Source organism: Hydra vulgaris, chromosome 01, assembly GCF_038396675.1.
Source record: "Hydra vulgaris chromosome 01, alternate assembly HydraT2T_AEP".
NCBI lineage: Eukaryota > Metazoa > Cnidaria > Hydrozoa > Anthoathecata > Hydridae > Hydra > Hydra vulgaris.
Genome location: NC_088920.1, coordinates 68,894,923 through 68,910,000, shown reverse-complemented (window position 1 = coordinate 68,910,000; position 15,078 = coordinate 68,894,923). Strand labels below are relative to the sequence as shown.

The 15,078-nt window shown below is 28.0% G+C and overlaps 1 protein-coding gene across 1 annotated transcript in view; it reads right to left on the bottom strand.

The window, feature by feature from the left end:
- The window catches only part of LOC124809912 (uncharacterized), a 41,351-nt gene that overhangs the window by 12,788 nt on the left and 13,485 nt on the right, over positions 1–15,078 (bottom strand). The window contains exon 3 of the mRNA XM_065789031.1: positions 13,657–13,804. Coding sequence (XP_065645103.1) covers positions 13,657–13,804 — 148 coding nt within the window. The remainder of the gene's footprint in view (positions 1–13,656; positions 13,805–15,078) is intronic.

Sequence of the window (15,078 nt, the reverse complement as noted above, 5' to 3'; positions counted from 1 at the left end):
CGTACTTTTTTTATTATATTAAGTATATAACTTCCAACTGGAATGAAAATATTGAAACACTTTTACTACATCAAATATATATGAATGAAAACAAATGCTGAAAAATTCATCAGTATTATATTGCATGCCTAATAACATCTTTAATTAAAGCTCCTTGGAATAAAGCTGGATTTCCAATAGTTTCTTAAAAAATGCTCAGAAAGTATCTACGTAGTCTTGAAAAAAAATTCTGCAGTTCTGTAAAAAAGCATGAAAAGTGAGGATCAACTTAAGGTTTAAAAAATAATAATTTTATAGAGAAGATGAAGAAAGTATTCTGGATTGATACTCCATATCTTCGACATACTATAGATACTTCGGAAGTTAAAATAAATTTAGAGCAGGAATTAATTTTAGACGAAAACGATATAGAAATAATGAATAATTTAGACTTTGAACCTGGCGACTAGACAAGAAGATAAGAAAAAGAAAAAACAGTTACGTCGGCAATTCCTGAAGATATTTACTGTGGTGGTGTTGCTCTTGCAGCATCAATCAGTAATATATCTTCAGCAGAAAGTTTTCAAATATGCAAGAATAAGTCTTTCAAATATTTCACCAGAAAAAGTAACATCTAGCATAAGTAAAAAAAGGCCGATTATAGATCAAACTAATCTCAATACCAATGGTGAAGTAATAAAACAAGATATATGATTACTTTTTATTCTCTGTACTTAAGTGCATATTTCAACTTTTGTTAGTATGTCCTGAATGTGGTCATAAAAAAATAACTCTCAGTGATAAGAGAAAGAAGAGAATGGGATTTGCCCATAATTAAGAACTTTTATGTGAGTCATGCGAATAGTATAATTCTGTTTATACATCAAAAGATTGTATTAAACGAAACCATGATCAAGGTCCTAAATTCTAAGAAGCAAGAGCAGTAATTGGTTTTTGTGAAATCTGTAAAAGTTTTACTGCAGTGGAAACATTTTCTCAATGCATGAATATGTTTTCTTTATCTAAAACACCATTCTCTAACCTTAATGACCATAAAATTTATACAGCATATGAGAAGGCTGCTTTTAATAGTATGGAAAGAGCAGCTGAAGAAGCTCAAGACAAAATATTAAGTATTCCAACAAAACAAAGATTGGCAATTGATGGCTCTTGGCAAAAGCGGGGTTTCTCATCATTAAATGGTGTTGTAAACACTGTTGTCAATAACAAAATTACAGATACTAAAACTTTTTCGAAGCATTGTAAAGATTGTTCAATGTAGAAAAAACATAGAGGATCACCAGCCTATAGCAGATGGAAAGCAGATTGTATATGTCACATTAACCATACAAAGCCATCTGGTTCATCATGGAAGCAGCTGGTGCATTGAAAATCTCTTCTCTATCGGTTAAAAAATACAATTTGATTTATCATGAATACCTAGGGGATGGTTATACTTCATCTTTTAAAGAAGTTGAAGAATCTAATCCATAAAAAAATTATAATATTCAACCAATAAAATTGGAATGCATTGGGCATGTGGAGAAGCAACTTGGTACAGAAGTATAAAGGAACAGAGAAATCTCTACATGGAAAAGGAAATTTTACTAATAGTGCAATTAACTCAACGCATTAATTATTATGGTATTGCAATCAGAAATAACACTAACAACATTTATGCAATGAAAAAAGTAGTAGGAGCGGTTTTGTGGCACAGCACAAATTTTAGTGATAACAGCATTATCACTAAAATTTTTGTCATTCTCTGTGTCCTAGGGATGAATATTTCAGGTGCAAGTGGTAACAAGATAAGTTTAAAGGTACAAATACACACACTAACACAATTAATTACCTAACTGTATTTATAATATTATAAAATCTATTTTTAAAGATTTATCTTATGACGAATTGCTTAGAAAATGTTTACATGGCCAAACGCAAAATTCAAATGAAGCATTTCATTTAATTTTACGGACTTGTTGTCCTAATAACATTTTTGTAAGTAGAAGAACACTTGAACTTTGTATGAACTTTGCAATAGTTCATTATAATGATGGCGGAGATGATGTAAAATTTGTTTTAAGTTACTTCAGATTATTAGGATCAGTGACTATTCCAAAACTGCTTTTAAATGACAAAAAACGAATTGTAAACAAGTGTCGTAAATTAACTTCAATATGCAAAAAGCAAAGAAAAAAACTTTGATCTCTTCATAACTTTGATCTCTTCATAAACTTAGATACTGAAAAAACAGATTCATATAGCTCTGGTAGCTTTTAAAAATTGTTTATAGATATAAATTCTGATTTTTAATTTTTGACTTGATTTTTCTCATTATTAGATTTTTAGTTTTTTTTTTAATTTTAAAACATGATATCTGCAGTTTAAATTAAGCAATTAAGCTGAAATTTTTAGGATATGTTCTTCATTCATGTAGAATTAATTTGTCATAAGATTTTTAAAGTTTTGTTTTTTGGGGCGCTACGATGTGGTTTTATCTGCCAGAGTTTTTTCATAAAAATATATATTCAAGTTTAAAAGTCAATATAATCTGAACCAGCAAGGTAAATTTAAAAATCCAATAGCAAATAAATCTTGTACATATTTAGAACTTCCATACCAAATTTGGAGTTTTGATCTATTATCACTTTTGAGAAGACGTGTTTTGAAGTTTTCGTTTTTTTCACACTTTTTAATAAAATTTTGAGGCAAGCGAGGCGCTTTTTTATTTATTTTTTGATTTTATGTTTAGTTTCAAAATTATTGTTAATAATTGCTAAGTTTTATTGTAAATATAACTTTGGTGCTTAAAAAACGTTTTTCATGGGCCTACCACCTTAAGTTTTTCAAGTTTGACTTTCTAAAGCGCGATCTTGTAATTTTCAAGTTTCGTTTACACATTTGCTTAAGTTTTTTTTTGAAGTCTAACTTAACAAAGTCAGACTTCAAACTTCAAATTGAACTTCTCTCAAGTTTGCTTCTTGCATTCCACCCTTACTTTACAAAGTAAAATAAAACTACATTAAACAACAAACTACTTTTACATGTAAAAGTAAGTAACTAGCAAAAACAGCTTACATAAAAGTAATTTGAAAAAAATGTTATTTATAATTACAAATAAAAGTAACTTTTTTTCTTTAAAATTTTATACTTTACTTTGTAAGTAAGTAAAAGGAAAGTTATATTAGTTACTTTCTCAAAGAACATTTCATGTTGATTTAACATAAATTTTGAGATAGGTAGCGTATTCAAATCCATTGCCTGTTTGAGGGCACTTCTGGGTAATACTTCAAGTAATACTCTGATGTACATGGGCAGTGTTTGTGGTGGGGCATCGGTAAAAGATCTTTTTTCACGTATATTATAAAGGGTTGTTCTATTATAATTAGGGGCAAATATAGTCAACATCCGGGTATACCAGTAGTGACGAGACGGCCTTCCAACCGCATGGGTGCTAATAGGGGCTGCTAAATAATCATTGATTTTTTATTTCTTTTTTGTTGTTGTTGAGCGGAATTAAATTAGTGGCCACAATGTAACTTTAGCGGACGGAGGAGGGGAGGGGGCATAATTTCTAAGCTATGGGTAATTTGTGCATGTGTAGACCTTGACAGTCATACACGAAAAAAAAGGTCCTCGATAGTTGGCATTTGCCAACTATACTTTAATACTTGCCAACTGGAAAGCTAAATGTATAAATGTGCCGACTCAAATGCATATATAACAGCTTGGTGGAGGGGGGGTACCCCTTCACACCTGGTTCGGAACGGGCCTGGTCAGCCCTGTCGTAATAACCGCTCTAACAGAACATAAAATTAGTCAATTCTAGACAACAGTTATTCCTTTATTATTCTATTATCTCACAATGATTCTAGTTAGTCAAATCCAGAAACAACTTTTATTTTGGTTATATTGATTTTTAACAACAACCATGCTGAATGAAAGAAGCCAAAATACAAAACTTAGAATAAAATTGCAAAATGCAGAGCCATTTCTGAAGCAAGAACAATAAACTAGTCTTTTAAAAAAAACTTTAAAATAATTGATGTAAATAACATCAAGATTAATTTAAAAAAAAAATAAAGTTAAAAAAGTAAAAGTAATTAACCTATAAAAAATAACAACCGCTTATTTTAATTTATTTAATATAGCGAATTTAAAAAAGCACATTTTTAATTTAAAATTATATGATCGATTGTGAAGAAAAGTGTTTTGATGTTATTTTATCATAGAGATGAAAAAACATCAAGTTCTTTTTTTTCAGTAAATTTTGTTACTTTTTTTACTTTAAATTTTCAAAAATTTGAAATAAAAAAGTTAACAAAAGTGCAAATCACAATATTTAAACAACCACATTCCAATCACATATTTAAAATCAGGCCAGTAGCAAGCATTTTATTTTTGCTTGAGAATTTAACTTTATGCAAAGATATGGAGGAAACTCCAAACATTTATATATTCATGTTTATGTAAAGCTTTTCAAAAGTATCGCGATAATTGGAGTCTGTTAACAAAAAACCCCTCAAATGTTTACCCTTTCATGCTATCAGCGTGAGAGCGACGAGTTTATAACATTTATATATATATATATATATATATATATATATATATATATATATATATATATATATATATGTATATATATATATATATATATATATATATATATATATATATATATATATATATATATATATATATATATATATATATATATATATATATATATATATATTTAACATTTTAAACTAAATCTAAGTGCATTAACAAGTCTCTAATGTTATGCAATAATCTCTTAGTGTTCAAAAACTATGACCATATAAATTTTGAGCAACCTCCTTAATTATTTAAGGGATTTAAAACATTATATTTAATTAAGTTATAAGTTCGTTTGACAATCAAATTCTGTTCCTCATTAAAAAGTTCGGAACGAAAGTTAATTTAACTATTTTTTCGTGAATAAGTAAATAAATGACGCAGACTTAAAACTTGTCGAAGAATAACGAAGAAAATTAAGTTTTTATAAGTGGCTTAAGTTAATAAGATCATTTGTATTTTTCAAACAATATTATCAAACTAATTTTTTTTTTCAAATTAAATTTCCTCATTGATTATTGTTTTTTTTTATTACATAAAGACATCCATTAATGCAGTGGCAAATTTAGAAAAATTAAAAAATATAAAAATTTTTAATTTTTATTATTTTTAATTTTTCTAAATTTGCCGTTACAAATAATTACTTTTCTTTAATAAAATATACAAATGGCGGGAGCAAGAAGAAGACAAAAATAGTCTTATTGTCAAGCCCCTAAATATCTGTACATAATAAAGTCATTGAAAACTTGTCATTAAAAATTGAAAATTTGGTTTTCTGAAGTTTGAGTTTAATAAGTTTATTTTAGTTGACAATTATAGTTTTGTATTTTTTGGGAATATATCTAAAAAATTATTATATATATATATATATATATATATATATATATATATATATATATATATATATATATATATATATATATATATATAGATATATATATATATATATATATATATATATATATATATATATATATATATACATATATATATATATATATATATATATATATATATATATATATATATATATATATATATATAGCTGAAATACCAAGTTCTCCTGCTTAGAATGTTATTTTAGAAAAAGAGATATCTTTTTCTAAAATAACATACTAAAACAGAAGAAATATTGCAAAAATAACAGAAATTTTGAATAATTTTATTTTTTGTAACATATAAACAAATGGTTTAAAAAAATATTATCCATGAAAATATAAGTTAAACAAAATACAAGATTTAATTTTAAATTGATTTTAATTCAAGTATTGCGTGGTATTATAGCACGTCAAAAGCAATGTAAAAAGATTTCATAATTTGAAAATGCAGCGATTCCTTTTTCACCAAACGATTAGAATTACTTAATCAACAGCATCTTTAACTAATAGTATTATTAACAGTTACGTACAAATGAGGCCTTTTAATGTGTCCTTAAAAACAATATTAAACTCATTTAAAGACTTTCTGGCAACCAATAGTATAATGATGTCTACTTGCTTAAAATTTGAGATGTAATAGGCCGGGCGAATAAAAAAAAGCACTTGCTTTTATTCAGTAATTGGTCGGCTTTACGGGAATAAAAATTTAAGGAATTTTGCTTAAATTTGATACAGGTGAAGCTGAGCAACTACTGAATAAATTACTTAACTTTACGTGAATAAAAATTTGTGCCAAACTGCTGAATTTTTCACGTAAAACTGACCAATCACTAAGTAATAGCAATTGCTTTTTTTTAATCACCTGGTCTTTTATTAATATATTTATGAAAAACCAATTATTTTGGTTAATAAATATATTTTTGGCAAATAAAACATACTTGCCAAGTGCTAAACTTAAGTATATTTTTATCTATATCACATTAGAATGTTTAGGAAAATGTTGAAACAACCACCTTATTCGATTTGGGTGTAAACTTTATATAATCATAACCTTTGAATTTTAATTTTTTTTTAATATTATTCAGATGCTCCCAGAAGTCCTTACGGTCTTATCACGTAGCATCGCGGGAGAGCATTTAACTAGAAGTTTAGGCCTTCTTCTTTACCAATATCGCTTATTAAACTAGAGCCGGCGTTGAACCACGGACCCCTGTGTTTTGAGCTAGAACTCTAACCATTTGCCACGGCTGCTCAAATTTTAAAACCTGTCAACGTAAATTTAGTGTAAGAAAATAAAAAATAAAAGTTACTAATTTGTTGCCCTAACATTTGGGGTAGGGATGGTAAATGTTTTGGGGTATTTTTTTTTCCATGCTCCAATCACCACAAGTTTTATTTCTTAATCTACGTATAAATTATTGCTTAGCTGCAGCTCGGGTTATACGTATATTTCATAGTGCCGTAACAAAATATTTTTGGGCAGAAACAATAACTTTTGCTAAAAAAACAGTAACAAAAAATTATTTAAATACATCTTGAGGCTCCTAAACCTCGCGGCCCTGGGCCTAATTGCTTGAGGGACAGTAAATGTTGCTTACACTGGCCTAGCTGTAGTTAGGCCACTGATACTACTTGCTAATAAAGATATTTACAAAAATAGTTCTAAACTTTTCACGCCCATAAAATACCGTAGTTCTTAAAACCAGTGCGGGAATAAGACTTGCAGGGTCTGGGGATATTTTTGAGCAGGTGGCCTTTTTTCTTATTAATCCTCTTTGACATTTCGGAGCTCCTAAATCTGCGAGACATTGGGTTGTAGCTCCTATAATCCAGGATTGGTTTAAACTTTCCCTCCTTAGATTTTCAATAATAGAAACTTTTACGCAAAAAATCTGTAAAAAGAACTAACAATTATGCCAATTATGCCTTTCAAATAGCTTTCTGAGTCTCCTAAGAGTATATGCGCCTTTTCATTGCTATGTTTCAACTTTGTCTGAATTCAAGACTTTTCGAATGGTTGGTCAGAGAGTGAATATTTTTGAGACGGTTTGATTCAGAGAATGGTTATTATAGCTAAATCTATCATGAACCGGAACTGGAGAGGGTTTTAATCATGGGCAGAAACCTATTATTGATATTTTCAAACTTTACAGGGAAGAAATACCTAAAACCACGCAAATCAAATGTTGCGGCAAACTAAATGTTAGTAACGTAAGGTTTTACTTTTTTGCATTACTTTTGTACAAGATCCTGTCAAAGTTATTGTAAAATATAAGTAAATTTACTTACTTACTTTATGTAAATTACTTTTAATTTACTTTACAAATTATATAAAATGTAAGCTTATGTAGTTTAAATTTTATTTTATATAATTTATTTTTAATAAAGATTTGTTATTACTTTTAAAATAAAAAATTCCTACTTAAAAAATATTATTTTATTTGTAAATTTAATTTACATTTGATAGCATATTACTTTTATGTAATTTACTTTCATATGCAAGTTACTTTTAATATAATATTTTTTTAATTAGTTACTTTTAAAGGTAAATGCAAATTACAGTTTGAGGTACTTTTAAATTATGTAATGTAATTTTCAAAAATAATTAATTTCTAAATGTAAAATATAAACAGCTTTTTGAGGTTCTCTTCTTTTACATAACTTACTTTTGAAAGTAAAAGAAAAGTCGTTTAAAAAAACTAATTATTTATAAAATTAAAATGGAAATGGAAATTTACATTAAAACGTTTAAAGTTACTTATATAATTTACTTTTTGATAATAATTAACTCGTAAAAGTAAAAAAAAAATTAAAAGAGCCATGCCTATACCCCAAGCCTTTCGAGTATAGTCATTTTTGGGGTTTTTTTTTACCTTTTTTTTTAACTAAATGGGGTCTGGCGGAGGCACAAGAGCTGTCTAGCTAATTTTTTTCCAAAGTTAGTTTTAATACCAATGTCCCACATTTTAGGAGGTATATATTATCTCTTTGTTCATTTTATGCCCATAACATTTAAGTACTGCGAATGTTCTTTAGTTTTAGTGTATAAATTAAAAAAGAGAATTGGAAAAACAAAATTTTATTTTAAGATGTAAGAAACAGAAATAGAACACAGCTAAAAATTCTAGCTAAAGCAGAAGTTTACAAAAAATGACATAAGAGTCAGTAACTTGGTGTACAGACAATTAAAAACGAGGGCAAGCAGCATTCGAAAGACGAAAGTTTTATTCAACATCGCACAACAGAAAGAAGTTAAGATGCCAAATTCAAAAATAGTAAAAAAGGAACATTTTGAGAGTCTTTCATCCAGATGATACAAAAGAAACTAAATTAAAATCTTCTTTCTTAGAGACCCTACCGAGGACTCTCTAAAAATAAAGATTTTTAATGTAAAAAAAAACACCACAATTTGTCAACTATGTTGTTGATCGTACTGCAACTGGATTTTTTGAAACTGTCTAAAGAGAGACATGTTAAAAAAAATAATTTGGAAAACAGATAAAGCATTACAATAAACACATTTGTTTCATTATCAGATCACTGTGCCTTTGAGAGTTGTATTTTTAAAAGGTGAAATGTGATATTTTTTTTTTTAAAAGTTTTATTTTGTCAGCTTGTTTTGCTGGCAAAGACATAACAGGCCACATGACATTACAAAAGGTAGTAAATAAAATTAAAAGTTTGATCATCTCAATGACGAAGAGTACTTTGCAACTGTTCGTTATTGGCTGCATATAAGAAGCTTGATAAACGTCTCACTAAGCAAGGTATAGTGCATCCAGTTAAATTTCTATCAGATAATCATTCGTTACGGTTTGACTTTAAAGCTCTAAAGTTTTTGCGTGAAAAGCAAATTAATTTATTTGTGTCTCCATCTGATACTACTTAAGTCTTACTCTTTTACACTTTTCAGACAACACATTGAAAAAGATTTATAATATTCTAGGAACAATGTGGAATGTTGTGCAGGTAAAACAGGAAACGTGACCTTAAAAGAAGCACAAACTTTGGAGTAACAACTCCAAGATCACAATGCAAAGTGACACAAACAAATTAACAGTTTCTTCACCAAATTCGGTTTTTAAAAGCTTTATTAAGACTCCGCGGTTATATCTTTATTTACGCGACCTTTGCTGAATGGCTCGATGAGGACAAAATTAAAACAGAGGGTCATATTCCAAATGTTGCAACTATTTCACACGAATTGGACTGCCCTATTCCAATTATAACAATTGGACTGCCCTATTCCAATCATAACAATTGACAATTATTTAAAAACTCTTAGATGGACGCAGAGTGTGGCAGGTTCCTATGGCACTTTGATTAAATTTAATGCATAGAACAAACAACTAAAACAAACGTAGAAATACCCAATAAGCTACTGAATGATATTCAAACACAGAAAAATTTAATTCATGTAAAAAATTTAAATAAAAATTAAGAACGAATTTGTTTTAAAAAATAAAGAGAGCGGTTGGGTGACGGCCCAATTTTATGTCGGCCCAATTTTATGACATCCTATTTAAGGGGTTTAGGAAAAAAGGACAACCGGTGACAATGAGGGAGAGGGGTCAAAAATTGTCTAAAAATGGTGATGTCCTTTATGGACAGCCCCTTAGTGCAAAATTTCTTTTAAAATGATTTACACTTTTCTCACTTTCCATAATATCTGGCACAAAGTGAGACATGTTATTGTTTTATAAAATATTATATTTTGTAGCTCAAAACATTTTAACAAAATTTCCATTTCTTCAATATACTTTTTTAGATCTTGTTCTTTTTTATCAGAAAGAATTTTTCTAAATCTGTCGAATAATATGTAAACTACTAAGGGATCGTCCATAAAGTACGTACGCTCTTAGGGGAAGAGGGGGTCTGTGAATGGCGTATATGAGATGAGAGGGCAGTGGGTCAATTATAAAAGAAAGGAGACACTAATTTAAAAAAAATATCATAAAATGTTAGATAAATAGGTTAAAAGCGTAGGTACTTTTAGGGAGGTGGAGGGTACTCAAAAAAGCGTGTTGCAAACTGTGGGAGGGGGGGGGGGGTAGTGGACAAAAAAAAGCATACGTACTTTATGGACAACCCCTAAGTAGTAGGAGGAGTCTATCTGCAAAACGCGCAAAGTCACAATAATAAAATTTTTGGGTTAATTCTGTCTCCACATTCAGTATACTAAAGTTTGAGTCAAAATATTCGCATGTTTTTACAACAAATCATTAAAAAAGTTACAGTTATAAAAAAGCAAAACTTTATAATTGGAGATTTAAACATGAATTGTTTTTTTTTATAATGATGACCTTAAAGTTAAAAAATTTTATGGTATTATTTTTGAAACGGGTTGAATATCTTTAATAAAAAACCTACAAGAGTAAACTCAGCTAGATAATATTATTACAATAGATATTTTCAACAACGGTTTAAAAAGTTTTTGCGAACTCGCGAACTTGCGAATTTGCGAACTTGCACTTGCGCTTTGCGCTTGCGAACTTGCGAACTTGCGAACGAATATCAGATCATTTCCCTATATTATTAAAATTAGATAATACAAACTCTGAAAAAATTGTAACTGCACAAAAAGTAATTCGAAAACGTATTTATAATAAAGCCAATCTTAAATTATTCAAAAATCAACTATCATTACTGCACAGGAATAAACTTTAATCATAGTTTAAGATTGGCCTTATTATAAATGCGTTTTCGAATTACTTTTTGTGCAGTCATAATTTTTTCAGAGTTTGTGTTATCTAATTTTAGGAATATATGATATATATAATATAATATATATAATATATATAATAGTATAATTAAATAGTATCTATAAGATTTTTTCATTTTTTTTCTGTATACGATGTTAATTTCCCAATCGTTGAAAATAAAATAACAACTAAGAATTGCAATACACCCTTTGGGATTACCAAAACAATTGCAATACACCCTTTTGGAATTACCGAAAGGCTTCAAAAAATAATCCAAGATCAAACAGAAACTATATATAAACTTTTTGAAAACAAAAACACCTACAAGCGGAAAAAATTACAAGGATTACAAAATCAATTTGAAAAAATTCGCAAAAACTTAAAAAGAAGTTATTACTCCCTATTACTTAATATATTTAAAAATGACGTAAAAAGCACAAGGCAAATAATGAAAGAAAATATTGGAAAACAAAAATCATGCTCGGATTTTCTGTCACAAATAGTTAGAGTCAATAACAAAAGTTTATATGAACCAAGAAAATACCTCAAGAATTTAACACATTTTTTGTTGATATAGATGCAACACTGTCCAAAAAAATCCCAGAGACAAAATCTTCCTTTACTGATTTTCTAGTACCCATGGATAATTGCAATGGTTTAAATGAATTATCTCTTGAAATATTGCTTGAAAAGTTTGAAAAAGCCTTCAAATCATTAAAAAAAATAAAGCAATTGGAGCAGATCACATAAATGGAAACGTTATAACAGATTGTTATGAAGAGCTAAAAGTTGTTCTTCTTAAAGTTTTTAAAGTTTCTATCCATCAAGGTGTAAGTTTTTAAAGCTTCTATCCCACAAAGCTCAATTCTTGGGCTACTCTTTTTCCTAATTTATAATGATGATTTGAATAAAGCCTCTAAACTAACAAGTATTATGCTTGCAGATGATACAAACTTATTCCTATCTAACAGTGATTTTTTTGAACTCTTTAAAACAATGAACGAAGAACTTAGACATGTGTTGGTTTAAGTGTAAAAGTTAACTAATAAAACAAAGGAAATAAAACAAAGGAAATCTGATTCCATTCGCTTACCAAAAAGCGGTTTTTGCCATTAAACTTACCTCAAATTTGTACCAATCAGATTGAAATAAAAAGAGATTGCGTAACAAAATTTTTTGATGTTTATCATGATGAAAACATCACTTCGATCACATAAGCACTGAAATTTCAAAAAACAAAGAAGTTTTATCTAAAGCATGAATCTACCTCAATAAGAAAATTTTAATCAAGTTTTATTATTTATTTATATACAGTTGTTTAACTTATGCTAATACTGCCTGGGGTAGTAGAGAAAAAAGTTGCAACGTCTTTATCGACTTCAGAAACTTTTGGAATAAAATTATTTTGCCGAATTGTAATTTTTAACTACCCATTACATTTCGCTTTTTTAAAAGTAAATTAAAAACCCTAGTTTTTTTAATAGATGACATATTATGTTATCATCAATAATATGAATTAGAAACTTTGTCTTTGCTTATTTACATTTATAAAAAGTTTGTTCTTACTTATTTTTTTGGTTTTTATATTTTTTACTTAACATTTTATTATATTTTGATACGTATACCTTTATATAAAATATTGGTGGGTAGACCCGCTTGATCTCTCTTTTGATTATATACTGTTTACTTTGGAAATTTGTAGAAGTTTAATATCGCTGTTGTTATCTTTCTTAAATGCTTGTTTGAACTTATTTAAGGTTCAAACAAGATTCTTTAAACTTTTTTCAGATACCTTTTTTTTATATTTGTTATATTGTTTATCAAAAATTTGTGAAAGTTTATTATTTTTATTTTTGGCAATTTATAATTGTAATACGACCAACAAATATAAAAAAAAAATTGTTTCTAAAAAAGGACAATGAAAATTTCAGTTTGATGCGCAACTAAGTAGTTTAGTTTTTCGCTGTTTCCTCAAAATCAGTTTACTCGGACTTTTTGCAAGTGGGCTCCTCAGTTTTAGCGAATCTTTTTTTATCTCGTCAAAAAGTAAAAATTATTTTTTATCACGTTAAAATGTAAAAAAAATCACGTCGAAATGTAAAAAATGTTGCTTGTGTTGTTATTGTTATTATTGTTGTTGTTATTGTTGTTATTATTATTGTTATTATTGTTATTATTATTGCTTTTGTTGTTGTTATAATTGTTGTTGTTGTTGTTATTATAATTGTTGTTGTTGTTATTATTATTGTTGATTTTGTTGTTACTATTGTTGATGTTGTTGTTACTATCGCTTGTGTTGTTATTATAATTGTTGTTGTTGTTGTTGTTGTTCTAATTATTGTTGTTATGCTATTGTTTCACTATTATTGTTATTATTGTTATTGAAATTAATATTAAACTTAGTTAAATCTAAACTTTATTTTTAACTTTAATTCATCAAAAACCATTCTGCAATTTTTTTAAAAGATATTTTAAAACTTTATGAAAAAATACTTAATTACCTCTTTATTTTGTATACTCAAGAAAGAATTATTTGTCATAACTGAGCTAAACGTTCCAGTCAATCCCGAAACGAGAACAATTCCTATTATCATCCAAAGTATTGAAACAATTCGACCAAATAGTGATTTTGGAACTATATCACCGTATCTGAAAAAATACGAGATACATCTAATTTACTATCAATTTTAGACTCTAATTTATAAACTAAAGCAAATAATTTTAGAATTATTTGCTTTAGTTTATAAATTACTTGCATTAGTTTGCATAAATTTATGCAACTACTTGCATTATTTGCATAAATTTATTTGATTTTTATAAAACTTATATATTTAATCAACTTAGTTTTGGGTTTGCGATAAAACTATTCACATTTTACAAATACGTATTTGACTAGTTTGCAAAAATGACAACGTAAAAGTATTATCTACTTGATATGACAAGCTAGAATTAAGAACGGATGCCGAGGGAAGGGGAGGGGGGACAATGGTCACTAAAGCGCTCCCCCCTTCTGCCCTCTTATATATTTTAGACTCCTAGCTAGGGGGTAAAATAGCGGCAATCGGTTGCCACTATTGTAGGCGCAATTAATCGCCTTTCTCCTCCTTCATCTATTAGATATTTCGAAAATAACTTTTTTGTGTAAATTAGTATATTAAACACAAAATGATGTTTGAAAACGGAAGTAAATTAGGGAGAATCTATAAAAGTGATATAAAGTTTAAAAAAAAATTATGAGGTAAAAAAAAAAGCGGAACGTTGACATATCAATATATGACTTAAATTTATAGCTAAATAGATTAAGTTTCGACGTTAGGGTCAAGTACATATTTGTATTTGGTAGTTATGGGCTAAATTGGCGTATTTGTATCGTATTTGAATAGAAAATTTCTTAATTATTTATATTTGTATTTGATTGAAATGTAATTGTTGTGGTTTTTTTTCCACAAAAAACAAACACCGTAAACTAGATTGACCGTTGTTTTTTTGGAAAAACCATTTGATTTTTTTTTTTGACACTAAAATAAGTTAAAAATTTTTTTAAATTTGTTAAAAGATTTTATTTTTTGACAAATATCCCTTTGGGACGGCCAAAAATCAAAGAAAAAGCCAAAAAATTATTTTATGATTTGTTGGCTTGCCTAATCACAAAACTAAAATACGCCCCTTTAAAACTAAAATACACCGCCCTTCCCCCTATTTAACAGAGGGTCTGAATCAACCAAAATAAAAAAACAGAAAAATCACTTTTTTCCTTTTTTTATTTTTATTTTTTTTGTTCTTTACTACATGATTTAAAATACAAATGTTTAAGATACCAATATAAAAGAGAAAAATTACACTTAAAAAAGTTAAGGATAAAGATAAAGAGCGCGGACACTCTAAGATGACCTTAAGGTCTTGTCACAGAGAACCGCTGTTGA